General features: G+C 44.7%; 1 protein-coding gene across 1 annotated transcript in view; it reads right to left on the reverse strand.

Annotated features, from left to right (window-relative positions):
• PLCL2 (phospholipase C like 2) overlaps positions 1–20,959 on the reverse strand; it is a 198,800-nt gene that overhangs the window by 65,002 nt on the left and 112,839 nt on the right. Inside the window, exon 4 of the mRNA XM_032630463.1 lies at positions 18,730–18,933. Coding sequence (XP_032486354.1) covers positions 18,730–18,933 — 204 coding nt within the window. The remainder of the gene's footprint in view (positions 1–18,729; positions 18,934–20,959) is intronic.

The raw sequence follows: 20,959 nt of genomic DNA on the forward strand, positions 1-20,959 counted from the left end.
TGTTACTTACCTTTTATCTGAGCTGTATGCTGAATCTTCATGCACTTTATTTCAGATCAAACCCTGTAAACTGAGATCCCATTTCACCTGTAAGTATCTAGCTGAATTTTCACTTGATGAAAAGCCTCTCCTACCACAGTCAATGTCTCCATTGACTCTAAATCACTTCTTCTCACTCTAAATCAATATATAACCATATTCACACACTTAGAAAGGGCTGCATTTCACAGATTAAACTTCAAGTTTTAACTAACCAGTAGTTCCTGAAGTGAATTACCACGTCAATATAAAAGCAAAGAGACATTATGCTTATTATACACAGAGTAATACAGGTTTTACCTGTACTCATCTAAATAGCAATTTGGATTCAGTATAAAATTCATGGAAATAAACAGTATCATGTAGTCAAAACAACCAGTTTATTGCTCTAGGTGCTTTCTTTTCTCCTAGTTGCTTTGGTGCCTAGTGCACTTGGGATGGACCAAACGTTTACATTGTGGGTATTTCTGAGAGGCACTTCCAGCATTAGCCACTAGAAGTCCTTAGTAATACACATTTGTAGGCTGAAGGAGAGCAGAAAGGAGCAAAGACAGAGAAAACACCATAAAGAGGAAATTAAGGAGGGGAAAAAAGCACTATATAGAGGAATAAAAGAAAAAAGAACAATAAAATCACAGAGCCAGAGCTTAGAGGAATTAAAACAGTGAATGCACAAGGGTGATCTACCTTATTAAAAACCATCCTTCAAATCAGATAAGAAATTTTTATTTTATGCAGACAAGTTAATAAACTATAAAGCCACAACCAAACCTTTACGTGAAAGGAAGTCACTCATATTTCTAGATTAATTGAGACTTAGATTACTAGAAGTCTCCATGTTCCCAAATATATTTAAATAGGTCAGGGCTGGTGAAGCTCAGTAGTACAGAATAGCACAGGGAAAATAGAAAAGGGCTCTGGAAAAGCTGGGAGTTCCAATAAACCAAGAGATTAGTTACGAACTCAATGTACAGATTTTAAATGTTTATTCTACCATGAATTGTTGGCAAAGTTTTCAATGTTCTGCATAGTTTTAGTTTCAGAAGTACACAGAATGTCAACAAGTCGAAAAGAATTTTGGTTTTCTTCTTGTACTGCTTCTGCTGCCGTATGATACGATACTCAGAGAAAACGAAAACTGTTGAAAATTGAGCAACAAAACAGAACCCAAACTACCCTAAAAAGGAATTCCAACGCAACTATAAAACTATCCAGAAAAACTATGTAATAACTCCTACCACTTCACCTCATGCTGTGCTTTTTTCTGTGTAGACAGCACGTATATAGTAAGTTCACGTGCACTCAAATGATAATGACCCTCTTATTTCTCCATTTTATGACCAACCTCACACAATCAGAAGTTTCCTTAGGGAAGAACTCGGGATGTTACCTGTCATTTTACACGTGATGACTGTGGGAAGCCTTATTCCACATTCTCATGCTAAACAGGCTACTTTATAGCACACGATGAATCATTCTGCACCACGGTGACCTCACGGGTGCACGCATACCCCATCCTCCCCAGGGCCCTTGGTCACAGGCAGCCTCTCAACGCTGTAAAACACTTCTCCGATTTTCTCAACTATAGTAGCGATGTGCTTACGTGACACCCTCGTACCATCTCAGCATGAAATTTAAGTGCACCTTGTGCTCAAATACCCGCTGTGGCCATGACGGCAGTAAAGGATATGAGTACGGGAGGGGCTTAGCAGCTGGGAAAGGAGCTTTCCACTAGGCCGGGAGGCAGCCAGGGTGTCCAGTAGGCATGCAGTCTACAGCCGGCCACTTGCTTCTGCTTCCAGTAAATGTCTGGGAGGAGGGAAAGGCGGGGCAGGGCACCACTGTGACTTCCCCAGTCTTCGAAGTTTTAAAGAATTTGAGTGCAGAGGCTACATCTTTGATGGAGGGGAGTGTCTCCAAAGAACTGATGAGACTGGTTTAAAACCTGGCCTAAGGGCTTCCCTGGTGGCGCAGTGGTTGGGAGTCCGCCTGCCGATGCAGGGGACACGGGTTCGTGCCCCGGTCCGGGAGGATCCCACGTGCCGCGGAGCGGCTGGGCCCGTGAGCCATGGCCGCTGAGCCTGCGCGTCCGGAGCCTGTGGTCTGCAACCGGAGAGGCCACAACAGTGAGAGGCCCGCGTACCGCCAAAAAATAAATAAATAAAAAAAACCTGGCCTAAGTCTTCCCTGCAGGAGAAAAGGGGAACTCGAGCTCGTTAAAGCCAACTACTCAGTGAGCAAGCTACTTCCGGAGACTGTATTAGGAACCTCTGGATGCTACATAACTCTTTCAAGAGACCAAGGACCATTTAGAGTTCTGACATGCTCATTTAAAACTATTATTATGAGGGACTGCCCTGGTGGTCCAGTGGTTAAGACTCTGCCTTTCAATGCAGGGGGCGTGGGTTTGACCCCTGCTCAGGGAACAAAGATCCCACATGCCTCGGGGTGCAGCCAAGAATTTTTTTAAAAAAATAAAAATAAATAAAACTATTATTACGAAATTAATTAAATTTCAAAAGATACAGTTTGAATTAAACATAGTTCCGCTTTTATTACCATCTACTTATATCAAGGTTTTTCTCCAAGGGGATCAAGGTGATTTTCAAACTCCTAATTAACAGACGGTAATTCAATCATAGTCTTACTGTTAAGGTGTCCTTAGTTTCTCTCAGGTCTGTGATAGCTAAGTCTAGATGTTAGTTAATAGAGGAAAGCAATTGGAGACTTCTCTGTACTGAAGAGCATTATTTTTGAGCCCAGTAAAGAGTCTGCAGTACTCTGGAACAGCAGAGCTAGGAGGGGGGCAAGAACCACCCGACCAGCTACTACAATGTTTACGGCCTTTCTGGTGTCAACCACAGAACTCACAGGCTCCTGCATCTTCCCCTTTCTGAGTAGAGAGGCAACTCCCCACGCAAGGTGGTGGGAAACCTAACCTTCTGCTTTTCACTTTGCAACTTTAAACCTGCCTTTATGAAACGGAGTAACCACGTCTCCATATACAGCAAAGCTGCTATGGTGAAGTTCAAGTGATGCTAAGATATACACACAGAGAAGTCTTCGAGCACCAAGAGCTGCTTGTTTCTAGCCTTTGAACTCATACTGACATGATAATGAGTACCGTGTATTGAGAATTTCCCATGCCCTGGGCTACTTACATGTGATCTCAACCCCTGGGTGGCGGTGAGACCCTGCCCGTTCTACAGATGAAGAGGCGACGTGCCCGGTCACAGAGTGCGCACCAGAGCAGGGACTTCTCACGCTCAGGGCTCATATTCTTTGCTGGCACCACCATCCCCCAAGCCCCCACTCACCTACCTCCAGGGTGCAGGCAGGGTCCCCCTTCCTCCCCCAATTGCTAGTCCCAGCGTCTCTGTGCAAGAACGATCTTGTACACACGTGTTCACACCCATGGCAACCTACCCAGGGCTGTGTGAACTTACAACTGCACTCACGGAGATGTGTCCTTGGCAGAACACACCAGGGCACATGGCCTGTGCCCTGGGAGTCAGCTCACAACGCAGGTGAGAGAAGGACCAGCACAAAGCCTAGCCAAGGTGGACTCACAGCCCGCGGATACTGCGTGTGGGGTCCGGGTTTCCTTCCCCGGGTGTGGTACCCAGCAGGGCCCGCGAGCGTCGGGATGAGGGGTGTGACAACTGAGGGACGGTGGCGGTCTGGCATTCAGGGACTTCTCGTTTGGCCCACCAGGAGCCCATGCCCACCTGCTACCTCACGTGGCACTCAACTTCTCAGCATGCTTTGGAAAAGCATGAAACGCTCTTCGTATAGACGCCATGTTCCCATCTCAGCGGCCTTTGCTGAATCAAGCAGCTCTCCTGTCTGGCCTCCTCTCCCCTTCATTCCTCAACCCTAGGGGTGTGTCCTCCTTAGGACCCATGAATCTTTAAGAGTAGGGCACTGCAGACAGGGCAAAGAACCCTCTGGTAAAGGGCAGGGAAGACTGAGGATCTGAATAAGAGGTAAATGGTCTGGGGACCTGAGACGCTCATAGCTTCCTTCCTCCCAGCTGTCCCAGGCCTGGCCTCCCGCCTCAGGCCCTGCCCTTCGCACAGGCATCTGGAGCTGTCCAGGAACCTCCTCTTCCTGGACCGGCACAGGTGCCACTTACCACCTTAGGACGGACATGGTGAGACCCTCTGGTACTGAGACTGGAAGGACAGTCACTCCACCCTCTAGCCGTCACCAGCCCCAAACCTAACGCTCCCAAGAAAGGCTTTCCGTGCACGCGTAGGGAAATGTAGGTACTCCGGGACCTAGATGTAGGGCGGGAAGGACACCTGATATCTGTGTCCTCTAGATCAAGGGCATTTTCTTTCACTCATTCATTCATTCACTCATTCGTTCATAAATATATTTTGAGTGCCTGCCCTGTGGCAGGCTCTGTCGTGAGAACACAGTGATGAGCGGGACACACAGGGTCGCAGCCACCCGGGGGTTCAGATCTGGGGGAGAGAGAGAGAGAGGTACCTTAAGAAAAGGAATCAAACCAACGAATGTATAATTACAGGTTGTGATGAGTGTAAGAAAGCAGCAAAGACCCTCCAGCCCCACCCCCAGCCACCGTGGGAGAGGGTCTGGGTTGGGGCTTCACCTCCAGGTGGAGGTGGAGAGAGCTTTAAATAGAATGTGGTTAGTACTGCCTGGATTTTATAATTCTAGAGAAAGCCCTCCTTCCCGCCTTAAGGGAAGGTGAGAGGAAACTAGGGGTTTTCAGAAGAGATGCAGAGCCTGCCCACCGGCTCCACCCAATTCCCCTTTCTCTGCCCTCCCTTCCCCCTCCCCTAACAAGAAATGCTTGACCTGAGCACGGCTTAAACTCAATCCTTAGACGGCTCGTTTGTCGTGCCTCATTACCAAGCAGCGCAATCATGATTATACATCTCGCTAAATACATGTGAACTAAAGGTAGTTACAAATTTTACTGGATTATAACACAAGATTCTGGTCGACTGTCACCATTTTTTTGCTGCAGTAGCACGCTGTCCTCACGGGCATCGTAAGCAAACTGGAATTTTCACAGGCTTTCCTTTCCTAGTTCCCGCCTCTGGTGTTTATAGTTCTGACCGTCAAACACTAACAAGTAGTTTTACTTCTTCAGGGGTCCACTGCCTCTTCCGGGACAGAACTCAGGGGCCCTCCTCCTACTGGGGTAACAGAGTCAAATGATGTTCTATGGATCTACATTCAAATCGCACTAAGTACATTATTCAAAAAAGAAGAAGAAAGAAAACCTTTAAAGTCATGATTTAAGCTGGCCAAAGTGAATCTGGAAACCAGGGCATCAAAACACCCTAAGGACTTTTTCTGTGATCCTCTTTTTGCGGGGTTGGCAAACTTTTCCTGTGAAGGAGCAGACAGTAAATATTTTAGGCGACTGCTGTCACAATGTGAAAGCAGACACATAGAATGCGTCATGAACGTGCTCTAACAAAATTTCCTTATGGACACAGAGGCTTGAATTTCATATGATTTTTACATGTCCTGAATTTTTTTTTTCCGACCATTTAATATGTAAATACCATTTTAAGCCTGCAGCCCGTACACAAATGGGTGGTGCCGGCCAGGCCCACAGGCCAGCGTTGCCTGACCCTGCTCTAAAATGCCACACCATGCATCACTTGGTGAAACTGGACTAAAAGTATTCCAGAGAATATAGTTTGACATGCTACATGCACATTTTAGAACAGAACATGAAAAATCAAGTGCGGTTGGTATTTTAAAAGCATAAACGTATGTTATGTGTAAACGAAGGAGAAATTTGGCCACAGAGAATCGTAACATTGGTCAAAGACTTTCACGGACTTATAACATAGCTAGACGTTAGTTTTAGGAAGTCAGCTAAAAATGAGTAACTACCATCTTGGTTACATTTAGCTAAATACTCAAAACAGCTATCTCTATTCACAAAGACAGATTTTTTTTTTTTTTTTTTGGCTTTTGGCTTTTGGCACCAGATAAGTGATTATTCAAAGCTAAAATTATTTTGTGCCATATAATGGCATAAGTGATGGTAGCACTCCATTTAATCTCTCTCTGGTATAGGAGTATAATAATTATAAAGAAAACTAGAATAATCAACATTGGTTTCAAAGAAAATACTTCAAGATTTCCATAAGTAGATAAAGGGCTTCCTGTATAAAATCTGCACATAAAAATCTATAAGAGTTAGCCCTAAAGATGTGACTAATACTATACGTAGTAGGGAAAGAAATGTTTTAAACTACTTAACATGTTATTTTTAAGTTAATTGATAATCAAGCTTGTAGAGTTAAACTTTTAACACATCATACTGTCCACCCACTGAGTTGACTGGGAGAGTAATTTTCTTATGGTTCAGAATTTTAAATGCCTTAAGTTAGAAAAGACTTAAAAACCATTATTAAGTGCTATTTTTATCCCCGATAAATTCATGTGGTAGTAAAATCAGATTTCTGCTGTCAAGGGTGGTTATTTTAGTGGGGTGAGTGGCATTAATTATTTCCTAGCAATCTGGGGGAATATAAGTGAACAGAATGAAAACCAGGAACCGTTAAAATAGAATAATAAGTGACAGTTCCTGCGGTCCCCACTGGCACAGCGGTTAATGTGTATGGTGGAGAGTTACCACCAGACGAGTGCCGCTTAGAGGGGTTTGGTGAGGCTGGGGGTGAGCCCTCCCCACTACACAAAAATAGAAATAATGAATCCGTAGGCAGTGCTGAATTTTATTTCTCTTATAAACCTGAAGTCAAATGTAACATATCAACAAAATATACGCTTAAAGCTTAGAAAGGGCCAAATATTACTGTCAGGAATACATCAAGTTGCAGAGAAAAATCACTACTGCCTCATTATTCAAAAGACTGTGGAAAAACACCTTTAAAAAATTTCTTCCAGGTCATGACTAGGGACATAAAAGACAGGAAAAATAGGTCAGAAATGAGTACACCCTACTGCCAAGAAGTGACACCAGAAGGTGGCCCAAGTAAGTGTCAACAATTACGTGTAGTACTCAAAAAAATTCTGAAATATATGATCTTTCATATAAAATGGTTATTTTGATAGCTAAATTTTCATGGAGCAGATTCCATCCAAAGTATCCCATTTCTTAGAGAGTTGTCTTCTAAAATGTGATTGCACACCCAGAGACTACGTGTCCATGAAAACAGAGGAGACCCATCACTACATTTACAAACCAATCTATGTACCACCAACAATTTTCGAGAGGTATCTGAGTAATTTCAATCTTTCCAACTCAATTCTGAATGGGATTCGCAACGCTGCCGATTTTCTCAATGGAAAAGCATTTGCTTCTCTAAACTATATAAGAATGGGTGTCAATAAATCAAGTTAAGCTCCAGTGAATGGATCTTGCATTTGCCAAGTCAGGGAATGATATCAGAATATCGAGATGCTAAACAATAAAATTCTGTTATCACTGCAACTTACATCCTTTCTAAACTTCAACCTGAATACAGACAATGATGGGACACAACGAAATATTAAACAATTCATCTTTTTGATGAATCTTTGACAGAAGAAAAATACTTCTAAAAAAGAGGTTCACGTGTGTGATTCTTACTGGTTAGTTGTAGCCAGCACTGCTAAAATAATCACACAGGCAAAACATCCCCATTTAACTGGCTGGAGAATGTTCTGAATCCCACGTGGAGCTGACAGCAGGGGCAGCCGCAGGCTCAGGTGGCAAAGGCAGCCACCTTCCTGAGCGGGATTAAGAATCACCATGGGCTTCACACCCCCAACTCCCCATCTGGTCAGAAACCGCCACCCTAGGAAAACTAAGATAAACAGTGAAGGTGCATTTCCTGGGTCCTCCAGTGGGGTGTGGCCCAGAGAGTACTGGGTGTTTCAGAGTAGAGTCCACATGTAGGGGGCTCCAAGGGTTCTGTCCCAGGACAGCTTACGACGAGGGAGAGGAACACAATGATCTCTCAAAGCAGCCAGCACAGGCTGGCACAGCTCCCTCTGTCCCAACGGCACAGGTCAGAGGGTCAATGAGAGACACAGCTCCCCTCTGAGTCCAAGGTCAGAGCAAGCCAGAGGGCTCCCAGACACCAGGGGGGAAGCAGGCCGAACGCATCAGTGAGCCGTGAAAGGCAGGTTCTAGATTGGCCAGTCTTCACTTTTGTGGATCTGAAAGGACTCGGAACTCACAAGCCGCTAAAGACATATAAATTATCACACACCAAAAGCCAACTCAGTCCTTTGTTTCTTTTTTTTGAGGGGGGTACGCGGGCCTCTCACTGTTGCGGCCTCTCCCGTTGCGGAGCACAGCCTCCAGACGCGCAGGCTCAGCAGCCATGGCTCATGGGCCCAGCCGCTCCACGGCATAGTGGGATCCTCCCGGACCGGGGCACGAACCCATGTCCCCTGCATCGGCAGGCGGACTCTCAACCACTGCGCCACCAGGGAAGCCCAGTCCTTTGTTTCTTGATCATCACTTTCCTGTTTGAAAAGGATTTCCGCCACAGAGGACAATCACATCCACAAAACTGGCTGTAGACACAGTACCACGCCGTGCACACCACAACAGTGATCACAAACTTCAAGATGTCAAACAGATTCTAGATGCTGTAAAAAGTGTTCTCTTCAAGAAAGGGCTATATATTATTAATAGTGTTTGATGCATGTTTCAATAGCAAATCAGAAATTCTGATTCTGGAAAACTTCAATTGCTACAAGACTATATGCATGAGATACATCTCCCTACAGTTATTTCCCCCCTTTTTTCCCTCTCTTGGCAATTACTAGGCTTAACATAAATGCTTCATCAATCCCAACATGCCAAAGGAAGGCCACATTTCCAAGATGCTCTAAGAAGAATGTTATTCACTTAACAACACTAGTCAAAGTATTCAGACTCCATTTCTCTTGATGATCATTACATAATCCCTAGTTGTTACAGCTGGCACATCAGACTTCTGACTCTGCCTCAGCACCCGGGTCTCTCTCTAGGTGATATTTCCAGAAGTTTGTCTTTCTGGGAATCCAGGAGATGAAGTGCCGTGGGGAGGGAAAGGCTGCCAGCTGCATGGCGACAGCAGTGGGAGGCGTAAGGAGGAGAGTGTAAAGCTGTTTCTTTCCCAGAGATGTTGCCATAGTTTATAAATCATTTTGCCCTGGGGCTTTCCACCTACTCAAAGAGCAAGTTTCAGAGCCTGGGTGAAAAGCAGCTATCTTGTAAAAACAAAGACACTTCTCGGTTTTAAAGGTCAGATTAGATTTTTATTTGGGTTCCCACCAAAACGACAGGCTTGAAAGTTAGGATCTGTCAAGGAGAAACTGTTTTCTAAATTATTTTAACATATCAAGGAACAACACATGTAGGTCCCAGGAGCATCACCCCTAGGGTAGAGGAGATGCCCCTCCACCGACCTCGGCTGGGCCAAGTGTTTGCAGCCCTAGGGCAGGATGAGGAAAGGGGAAGTGGAGGGGACACTGGGAGCCAAGTGGAGGGGACATTGGGAGCCCGCCTCTTGGAGCCTTGAGGACGGAGGACGGAGCCAGGAAATCCCTGCACTGCACACACCAGCCCCAAGGTGCACTGGGGTGGGCGGTGGTGAGCTTTAGGACGTTCTTTAGCAAGGGCACAGAAAGGAGACTTTCTGCAGCTGCACCCCCTCCAGGCAGCTAGTGGCCACTCTTAGAGGAGCTGAGGGAAGAGAGAAAGTCTGAGAGACGGAGCATTTTACCTAAAGAGTCAAGCAACCACAACCCAAAATGGATAATGTGAATTAAGGCAATGGATCAGGGTTACGAAATGGAACTAAAATTGAGGGACACTCACCTGCCCCTAAGAGAGCTGGGAAAGCTGCATTTCCTTCCCCATCTGGGCCGAGTGTGTGGTCTGAACTCAGTCTCTGCCCCACAGGCATGAGGTGACAACAGGCTGAAGAACCTGGAAGTCGGCTAGCACTGCTGTCTCCACTCAGCCCAATTCTGTTTATTCGAAGCCTAGTGGGGACAGGAAGTTGACCAAGCAAACCAGGATAAGGAAGGCAAATGCTTCTTCCCAGCCTTGACCAGTCGCTGATGCTCGCGGCGACTGACCAAGAAAACCACGTCTGTTATTGACAGAGGACGCTCAGAATTTGAGAGATGTACACGGACTTTTAAAAGATGTCCTGGGGACTTCCCTAGTGGTCCAGTGGCTAAGACTCCATGCTCCCAATGCAGGGGGCTCAGGTTCGATCCCTAGCCGGGGAACTAGATCCCGCATGCATGCCACAACTAAGAGTCCACATGCCACAAGGAAGATCCCGCACGCTGCAACTGAAGATCTGGCGCGGCCAAATAAATGTTGAAAAAAATGTCCTGGTGGGTCTTTGACAGAAAGAAGAACTCAGAAAACAACTTAAGGAGGTAACTTTAGCCACTGAAGAAACAAAATAAGTTATTTCCAGTCAAGAAGAGAATATATCAAAAATAAACACTGAAGGAATAATGCAAGAGCAAAATCCACATTCACGTGGGATCGGATGGGAACGTGGGAAGCAATCCCTCTCCTCTTGCACAGGAAGGAAACAAGACTACAGCACTTCAGCGATCTTAAGTTTCATCAAAAATGTAGTAGTGTTCTTCTGTGTAATGCATCTGCTTACAAGGAAGTTCCCTAACTTTTCTGGAGCCTTAGGTTCCAGATATATTACATACATATTTCCTACCAGATTCAGTGAAATAAGGCGTTCGAGAAATAAGCAATCTTGTTCTGCCCCCTTCAGAAGCAACAGAAAGGCTCTAACAGAGAAGTCAAACTGTGGGAGACCCCACCAAACACATGGCCCCGAGCCACAGCCCCATAACCGCTCCCCAGGTGGCTTGGTTCAAGGGCTGAAGTGATGCCAACAGCAGGCTCCCGTTCCTCGTCTCCCAGTACGGTGGGACAGCGCCGCAGTCACTCAGGAATTGTAAACTGCAGAACAGTATCTGCAGTTGGTGCGTCAGATGGTACAGTGGCTCGCTTCGTACTTTATCACTTCTCGTCTGAAGACACCATCTGACAACGTGTGGGACTCTTAAGGTTTGCATCTCTGTCCTCCCAGAGAGTCTGGGGCTGGGTATCAAATTTAACTGGTAAAAAGCAGCCGCCGATGAAGGCTCTTTCAAGGGGATTGCCAGCCCCTAAAATGTTACTGTTTCGCAACTGTTCTTGCTTAGTATCTGAAGGGGTGTGTGTGTGTGTGTGTGTGTGTGTGTGTGTGTGTGTGTGTGTGTATGTGTAAGAATACTTCTACGTATGTGTCCCTCGATGGTTTCTGTGGAGACATGTAAAACATGAAAAGCGGATGAGAGATACAGTCGTGCAATCACCACGTGCATATCACACCGTGAAGCACCATCTCCCCTAAATTTCTCAATCTCCCTGCTTCTGGTGGCTGAGTGGCAGCCTCTACAGCTGCTCTGACGATACGAGTGATACCATCATCACATTCCATCCTGTAAACATTACTTTTCCCTTCCCGTGGGGTTGGCAGTCGCTCTGAAGTGGGTCAGCTGTATGGTTTTGATGATGCCAGAGAAACCATTTTGGAAATGTCACTGGATGAACCTCCCCTGTCACTGAATTAAACTAGAGGCTTTGGGTTTCTGCTCTTCCCCCTGTAGCAGGGTACATTCACCTTTCCCTAATCTTTTTTTCCCCCTCTTTTTAGCTCAGTCTTATCCCAAGGCATAATACTCTATTTTTCTACAGTTACAAAAATTGGGAGAGTTGACACCTCCAATTAAAAGATGCTTTTAATGTCAAGTTCTGAGGCAGGAGAGTGATAAAAGCAGCCACAGAGGAGATGGGAATCAATAATAACCTTATCACAGATGATCTCTGCTTGGTCCAGATGGGCAGACTCCATCAATTATGAAGTGTGATTTGTCTCTTCCCTGCATTAAGCAGTGGCCAGAGAAAATACAGGAACCCATACCAACAACATAGAGCAGAGCACTCCTGATGCTGCATGTTGACTGCCAACATATCTGTGTAAGAAAAAAACCCTTCGTTTCACATATTTTATTTAAAGGACCTTGTTTTATTTAAGAAATATTTAAAGCCATGAGGTAGAAGGAACGATCCAGTAACTTATATAAAAATATTCACAGCAAGCAAATAACATGCTCCTAGACAAAGCATCTTGTTCCTTTTTTTTTAAACACTAAAAACTACTGTTCTCTACTGGATAAATGGATTCCTCAGAGAGTGCTTTCTTAATTAAGTGTGAAGGCAATTAAAATCAAGATTTTTGTGAAGATGGAAACAAATTAATTTCAGATAGAAAGCAGAGACCAAGGAACGGCAATGACAGGAACAAATTCATGGGTAATCTCCGAGCAGCTACGGCTGCTCGAGAGTCCGCCGCTGTGTATGTGAACAGCCGTGCTCTCTGTGACAGAGCTGGGCATCCTTTTCTTTCCTTTTTCCTCTTCTCTCCCTTTCATTCCCTGGGACTTCATCGTCAATGTACTTACAATGACTGAAGCATATTCCATAGTGCAGAAAAATTGTAGCAAAACCAAGGAAAAAGACTTTTTTTCTTTAAAAAATATTTATGTGATAAGGACACTTAACATGAGATCTACTCCTCTGAACAAATGCTTACCTGTACAATGCATTACTGTTGACTAGAGGTACAAGGTGCTACCGTACACGGGTCTCTAAAACTCCTCCACCTTACTTACCTGAAACTTCATGCCTGTTGATTAATAACGTCCTATCTCCAGCGCCTGGTAACTCCCAGTCTAGTCTTTGATTTTATGAATCTGACTATCTTAGATACCTCATTTAAGTGGAATCCCGCAGGGCTTGTCTTTCTGCGTCTGGCTTCTTTCACCGAGAATACTGCCCTCAAAGTCCAATGACAAAATTTTAAAGAGAACTTTCTTTTTACGTAACACTCCACAAAATATTTAAACTCCCAGTGTTTTCTCTCAGTCAAGGAAGAATGTCGACGTCTTGGTCTCTATTTGTTAGCACAGATCTCATAACATTTTAATAAATTTAAGCGTAAAGCAGACGGTAAATCTGAAACTAATAAGCAAAGATAGCTGGAGAGCTGAATCGTTACTTTCATCAACATTAAAAAGGGTGGTAAAAACCACTTTCGTATAAAAAGATGATGATGACGGGAGAGGGGAAGCCTGAAGTGGTCCTGAAGCCTCCCGGCAGATCATCCCAGGAGCACTGTGTGTTACGGAGCGGGGACCCGCTCACTCACCAGAATCTCTTACTCAGGTTACGTAATCCTTATCTTCTCCAAACCAGCCTTTAAACACGTGAGAGAACGAGCTCAACTGTGATATCTGATTCTCAACAGTGGATGCATTCAAGTTCACTGACACACACTTTCAAGTAAAACGCTTAAATTTTCTGTTTTCTGAAGTAATAATACAAAAGATATATTCAGGTACTTATAATCAGATTCCAGTGAGTGGAACTCAATCTGTTGAATACAGTCTTCCTTATTTTAAGCTCATCGGATCTGCCTTTTAACATACGCCAAAGTATGCAAGACGAATTCTACTCCACCTTCATGGGGAGAGCAAGAATCAGAAATAAGGTACCTGGGACTTCAAGGGCCCCACGTGAACAACGTCAGATCATGATCATTGGCGCTATCTGGGCTTTAGATTCATCAGTCATCCACACGCCACACATGGCTCATCTTCCTGATCTGGACTGCAGGGCAAAAACTGGACAAAGAGACTAGTCAGGTTCTAAACCTGCCATTAGAACCATTAATGGTGCTGCCATTAATTTGATGCACCACTGGGTTTCCATTTTCTCATCTGCAAAATAAAGACGCTCAGCAGGCGGCCTCTGAGTTCTCTTTCACCCCTACCCTCCCACAGTCCATAATCTTAATTCTGAGCATGGCTCTTTGCTGCTCAAAAATGTGCAAGAACTCCCACGGTCCATGCTTGAACTTCCTAGAACACGTGCTTCCCATTTCTGAGAGTGTTTCACCCTGTGAACTCAGCCTGCAACAGTCTCCTTTTCTTCACCTGCTGAAATCTGAGGTGTTCTTAAGGGTTAGAGGCCAGTATTTCCTTGAAGTCTTCCTAATTCCTAAACTTGAAACTGACCGTTCTCTCCCATGAACATCCAAATAATCTGTTTACATATATATATATATATATATATATATTTATTTTTATTTTTTTTTGCGGTACGCGGGCCTCTCACTGTTGCGGCCTCTCCCGTTGAGGAGCACAGTCTCCGGATGCGCAGGCTCAGAGGCCATGGCTCACGGGCCCAGCCGCCCCGCGGCATGTGGGATCTTCCCGGACCGGGGCACGAATCCGTGTCCCCTGCATCGGCAGGCGGACTCTCAACCACTGCGCCACCAGGGAAGCCCTGTTTACATATTTTAACACATCTATCTATCATCTATCCTCTCACTATCTCTGGATATGTTTCATCTCTTCCACTAAACTGTGAACTCCTCCAGGGAAGAAAAGCCTCCCTTGTGTGACCACACAGTCACTCCCACTCTCCAGACCAGTCCCTCCCTATTTCTCCCCCATCTGCCTGATCTAAGAAGGTGTCTGTGGTTTTCTTCCTCTGCTCCCGGGTGGCTTTGACACCCGCCTTCCTGAGCAACGTCCCAGCCTCAAACCTCACCACTTCCGGGATCCAAGGAGGGACGACAAATAGGGCAAAAAACCACAATTTGGGCCACCCTGAAGACCTGTTCGTTGGGGGGAATCACAAGAGCCATTAGGACAATCTAGGGGCCGTGGGCAGGGTGACCACACAACTAATTATCTACACAGGGACACTGTTAAGGGTTAAAGGGAGAACTATTAATAATTATGCTGGGACAACAGGTGTACAAGCAGGGTCTGTCCCAGGCAAATGGGGCTGCAGGCCACCCTGAGCGTGGGCCCTCTTTCCTAGCCTCCACACCGCCTTACACAGTGTCCACATTTCCACAATCAGCTCCTTCCCTGCACTCTCCTTTTTCACAAAGACACTGGCATATTTCAGCTACAACTTTATTAATAAGAGTTTAGACAGAAAAATAGTCACAATCTTGACAGCATAAATACATATCTGTACACTCTTAGGAGATACCGCAATCCTGTCCTCACTGGAGGGCAACTTCAGCAGTGCAGACACCCAGTAACACAGGACTTTGTGGGGAGGGGTGGATTTCTCAAACTACGCTTACTTCTCATTTGGAGTCTGCAAACTATAAATGGGAAGTCAGTGAAATGAAATAAGATCTTATTTCGAAGGCTAATTTTGGGTTAAGCTCAGTATAACAAACGTTACAAAAATAAAGGCTATCCAGGACCTTATGACGTTTCCCATCAGTATTTCATCTATTCTTTAGCTAGCTTTAATAAATTAGTTGTCAGAAGGTGAGAAATAATTAAGTCACTAATAAATGGACTATAAAATATTACAAGAGCTATAATATTGCCGTAGCAATATGACAACCTTTAAAATGCAAATTATAAACATTTGAATTTAATTTTAAGTACTTTATAGCTTAGTTTAGCAGGTGGAATGAAAAAGAGAGCAAATCAATAAAGCTAGGGGTATGACGCAGCCCAGCTATGTCAATCAGACATTATGTAAGACTAATTTCACAACTTTAAAAACTTAAGCAAGCCAACTGTCTTATCATTTCTACAACAACACAATTATAAAGTTATATGTAGATAAGAGTTACATAGTAAATGTTATCATCTTCCAGCCCAGGGAGAGGAAGGGGCGGGGGAAGTGATATGGTGGGCACTGTGTCCACCCAGCTATGGTCTCACTCCCGCTGTGGGCTCAGCCTGGACTAGCGCCTGGGTACCGACCCTTCCAGTTAACACCTCCCTGGGGCACCACCACATCCCACTCTCAGGAAGGTCCTGTTAAAAAGGTTACCATGAAGAAATGTCACTGCGTGACCGGTAACACACCTGAGCCGGTAAGTCATCTTAGATGTTGGTCAATGACGTGGGTCTGCAAAATGTCTAACGATTTTATTTGTGGCTTAAGTTTAAAAAGCATTTACAAATATCAGCCACTTCTTTGGGCTTCTTCTCATGAAACCAACTAGGTAGCCTGAGGCACAGCATGCAACAGCTCTTCAGACTTTTCCATTTAACCTCTTTTTCCTGTCTTTCCATCTTTTCCCCCCAAAGGAATCTCAGCATAAGCTTCTTGGTTTTGTTCCCCAGCTGCCATCCTAGCAGACTGGATGGCTCCCTGAGGACAGGGACCCCTTATGCTCATGCCTGTGGCCCCTCCAGCACCCAGCACAGCGCTCCCCCAGCCCATGTTTACAGACGCATTTGCCCCTGGCCGTCCTTCTTTCTGAAGGGTGACTGTCACTCCCTGCAGTTTGTCTGCAGTGTCCAGTGTTCCGTCCTTATTTATCTTACATCACCGTGAACTCTAAGCTGGAAAGAGCAGGGAATAATAAGCACCTGCTACAACGTGTGGTTATTGCATTGGAACTCAGGAAAAAGATCAAATACCACTTCTTCTTAAGGTAATGAACTGATAAGCTGTTTAAAATACTGCACTCTTATGATAGGTGGGAATGTAAATTTGTATAGCTACTAGGGAAAACAGCACGGAAGATCCTCAAAGAGTTAAAAACAGGACTACCATATGATGCAGCAATTCCGCTTTTCAGAATATACCCTAAGGTAATAAAAGCACTAACTCAAAAAGATACATGCACCCCCATGTTCATAGCAGCATTATTTACAATAGCCAAGATATGGAAACAACCTAAATGTCTATGGATAGATAAAGAAGTTGTGAGATATACATATATATATATTAAAATATGAGGAGATCCTACCATTTGCTACAACACAGATGAACCCTGAAGGTATTATGCTAAGTGTAATGAGTCAGAGAAAGACAAATACTGTATGACCCACTTATATGTGGAAACTAAAACAAAACAAAACAAAAACAAAAAACCAAACTCATAGAAAAAGAGATCAGATTTGTGGTTACCAGAGGTGAAGGGTGCAGACAGTGAGAACTGAAGGAAGGTGGTCAAAAGGTAGACATTTCCAGTTATAAGATAAATAAGTCCTAGGAATGTAATATATACCATGATGACTGATACACAGAAAACTTAAGAAAATAAATCCTAAGACCTCTTATCACAAGAAATTTTTTTTTCCTTTCCTCTCTTCTTCCTTCTTTTTATATGAGAAGATGGATGTCAGCTGAACCCACTGTGGTAATCATCTCACAATATGCATAAATCAAACCATCATGCTGTACGCCTTAAACTTATACATGAGTGTCAACTATTTCTCAATAAAACTGGGGGAAAGAAAGAGCAAAAGAAAAAAAAAAGCTGCATGCTTCTGACTTGGACTTCCAGGTCTTATGCACCCAAAGATTTGGGTGAACAAGGCTAAGACGTGAAGAAGATTAAGAACAAAAATCCTTCCAAACTTTTGTTTTTGGAAATAGTACCCACTGGTCAAGACAATTTGTCAAATAGGGCATACTATGTCCATCACCCTTTGGAAAGCCACTGCCGGCAAACAAAAGGCCCCACACAGTCCTGCAGTGAAGACATCTGATTAATTTTGCTCAAACCAGTATTTCCCTAAATTATTTCAACATGGAACCCTTTCTCCCATGTGACACTTATTAATATTCTAAGAAACCAAGGTTCCTCAGCAGACACTGTGGGAAATGCTGACCTAAAGCATTTTTTTCTTTCCTGGAAATTGTATAAATCCCTCTGAATTGCAGTTTTCAGGTCAACTTACAGAATAGTAAAAGAAATATATTTCTGTAAGGTTTACAATGCCACTCCTGATTTGTCTTAGACCACAGCAGGCTACCTGAGAAGCAGCCTTGAGTTTTGTGGTCTGAGCTCCTGCTTCTCGTGTGGAGGAGGTGGTGGGTGAGGCCTCTTACCTCTGAGCACCCGGCCGGTACAGGCTGACAGCCTCGCCCATCTGGGAGGGGAGTGTCCAGCACCACCCTTAACCCTGACCGCAGGGGAGGACCTGCGGTGCTCACTGGCGTTTTGACAACTTCAGCTACACTGCGAGCTTGAAACGGTGTTGTTCACTAACTCATCCCTCAGAGTTACGATAAATCAAAAAGTACAGCGAGAGCAGGAAGCGATTAGGAAAACGCAAGATAGACCGTAAGGGCAAAAATGCAATATTCTAGGTGTCCTGAGGATTCCTCATTAACGCTAAGCTGATTACCAATCACAGGGGTCACAGAGCAGCTGCTATAAGGAAGGAAAACTTTGCACAATATAGAGTCATGTAGTGGAAGCACCTGCCTCTGATGGTATTTAAAGTGTATTTTTGGAAAAAAAAAACTAAATTTCTCACCTTTACCAGTTTGAAAACAAAATAAAAATGAGTGACTCAATGGCTGATTACAGGGAAAGGTTAAAAAAATTCCCTCCTATATATATGTGGAAAATAGGGTATGCTTTAGAAGTCAATTCAGATACATTCTTGAAAAGCTGTCTGAATCCTGCTTTCTAAAATAGCAACAACAAAACACTAAAGTCTTTCAAATACAGCAAGGTCAGGGGAATAACTTTTCCAGCACAGGTAAAGGAAGCCTGAACTAGGAAAGCACACTTCAGCAAGAGCTCCTAAGCATGTCGGGGTACTGTCCTAAGACACCTCCCTCCCCTGGGCTCCATAAAAGTGCAAAGAGCCACTCACCATGTCGTAAGTTGTTACGATCTTTTTCAGAACCTCAGGCACGATTCCCTGCAACTCCATGGTGGGATACTGCTCGCTGAGATTCAGGACCACCAGGGGCGTGTTATCAGGTCCCAGGAAGCGGGGAGACACCGCCAGCATGCACTGCATGAGGTTGGCTACGGAGGAGAGGCCACACAGCTCCTTGAAGGACACCACTGCATTCTGCTCAATGGAAAGAAGAAGGCGCTTTGTAATTCACCAGGGTTTTAATTTCTCGGGGATGTTATACTCAATATACTTGGTTATCCTTGGACTGCCTGGTACAACAGTTACTAGCAGTTTTATGACAGACATGGTTAATGATTATCTTATCCTGGGAAAAATGGCTACTTTCCAAAGTAAACATAGTTATAGATATTTGTAATACCAATTTATCAAAAGTATGGAAAAGGCAAATAAGTTAAATTCTTTCGAAGGGCAAAGCTACTCTTCAGATCAAAGTTCACAGCAGTGCTAATGCTGATATGTAATTATGAACAAACCAAAAAGAAGGCTTCTGCATTCAAAAAGGTAAAGATTCAGAAAAAAAAATCGGGCTTAAAATAAGTATCAAATATGCCAGCCATCCAAAAAAAAAAAAAAAAAGAGGAATATTTGCAAGATAGAAACTTGAGTCTCTCTCACCTGTTCATACCAGCTGGTTCCAAAGCTAAAGGAACTTGGAGGATGCCGCAGTTTCCGTGGAGATGTGCCCGGTGGGAGACCTTCCTGCCCGGTACCACAGCCTTCCCTTCCCCTAGTCCCGTCTCCATGCTGCTTCTCCTGTTCTCAATGCTCTTTTTTACTAATCACCAGAGGTGCCATTAAAATCCCCATTAAAGGAAACCCTTCCATACTGTAAAAAGCCACGAGTCGGTGTTCTCTGAGCACCGTGTGCAAGGCATAGGTAATATACATGACCCCATCTGATCCTCTCAACCAGCCACGCTGGGCCCGAGCCTCAGCTGTGGCCTGTCTCTGTTGTCTACCTGAGGTCACACAGCTAGCAGGTGAAGGGGTCAGGATTTTACCTGAAGTCTGCTGAGGATGAGGCCTCTGCTCTTAATCACTGTGCTGCCAGAACAGGTACATTCCAACCGAAAAATGAGTCACCCCAGGCACACCTGGGTCCTGACCTGGGCTGAGCATGGCGACCATAGGGGAGGGATCTGGGCCCCCCAAGTCCTGTGCCTTCTGCTCTCAAACACCCCCGTCCTTGGAAATGAGCCGCACGTTGGTTTTAAATTTAAACATTTTCTTTTTATTAATATTGCTTTAAATATGGGCATCAAGCTGTGTATCATTTTGTCCAAAATCACTTGGATGTTGACTGCTCATAACAATAAATCCTTACTGAGAGCTCTAAGGGGGGCCCCCAGTCACACCATCACACTCCCCAGTTACTTCTTCTTCACCTGCCGTTGTCCTATTTGTTTATTATCTGCTGCCCAGCCCCAACTAAAATCTGCTGTTTCCTGCTGCATCCCTGGCCCGACCGCCCGGGTGTGGCAGGGGCATCACACAGCGCCGACTGCAGTGTGGGTTCAGCACAGACACGCGGCCCTGGAAGGACGGCGCTCGGCTTCATGTGCATGACAGCTGCCGTAGGGCAGGGACGTGCAGGCTGCTCAGAGCTGAGGTCCACCAACCATGGCACCCTCAGAGATAGGGAGACACCCTCCACATTTACTATGAGACAAGAAATAAAACAAAATGTCTCCATTGTGGGAAGGTCTTTTAATTTTACTTGCTGCTGGCATTCTGCTCATAATAGTTATAAAGATTATATATATATATACACGTGTGTGTGTGTGTGTGTGTGTATGTATCTTTTTTTTTTATCATTTCTAAACACACTGAGCGGTGATCCATCACACGCTGGGATGGGCTGGGGTAGGTGTGTGTGTGAGGTAGCCCTCACAGCCTCCTTCTGCATCACTGGTAGCCCCAGTATCCTGCTAGACACGTGGACAATCCTTAATTACATACCTAACCCTGACTGATTGCTTTTCGCCACTACGCGGTTCAGAGGTAATTATTATCTCAGACATCTAATAAATACAGGTGTCACGTGTCTTTTACTTACACAATTAGATAGCTGCACTGCAGAGTCAAGAGCAGGCTCAATACATAAACCCACGGGCTGTGTACAGGCTCCCCATTCCCGCAGCATGACGGCCCCACAAGAAAGGACCGGAACGTGTCCCTC

This window comes from Phocoena sinus, chromosome 4 (assembly GCF_008692025.1).
Source record: "Phocoena sinus isolate mPhoSin1 chromosome 4, mPhoSin1.pri, whole genome shotgun sequence".
NCBI lineage: Eukaryota > Metazoa > Chordata > Mammalia > Artiodactyla > Phocoenidae > Phocoena > Phocoena sinus.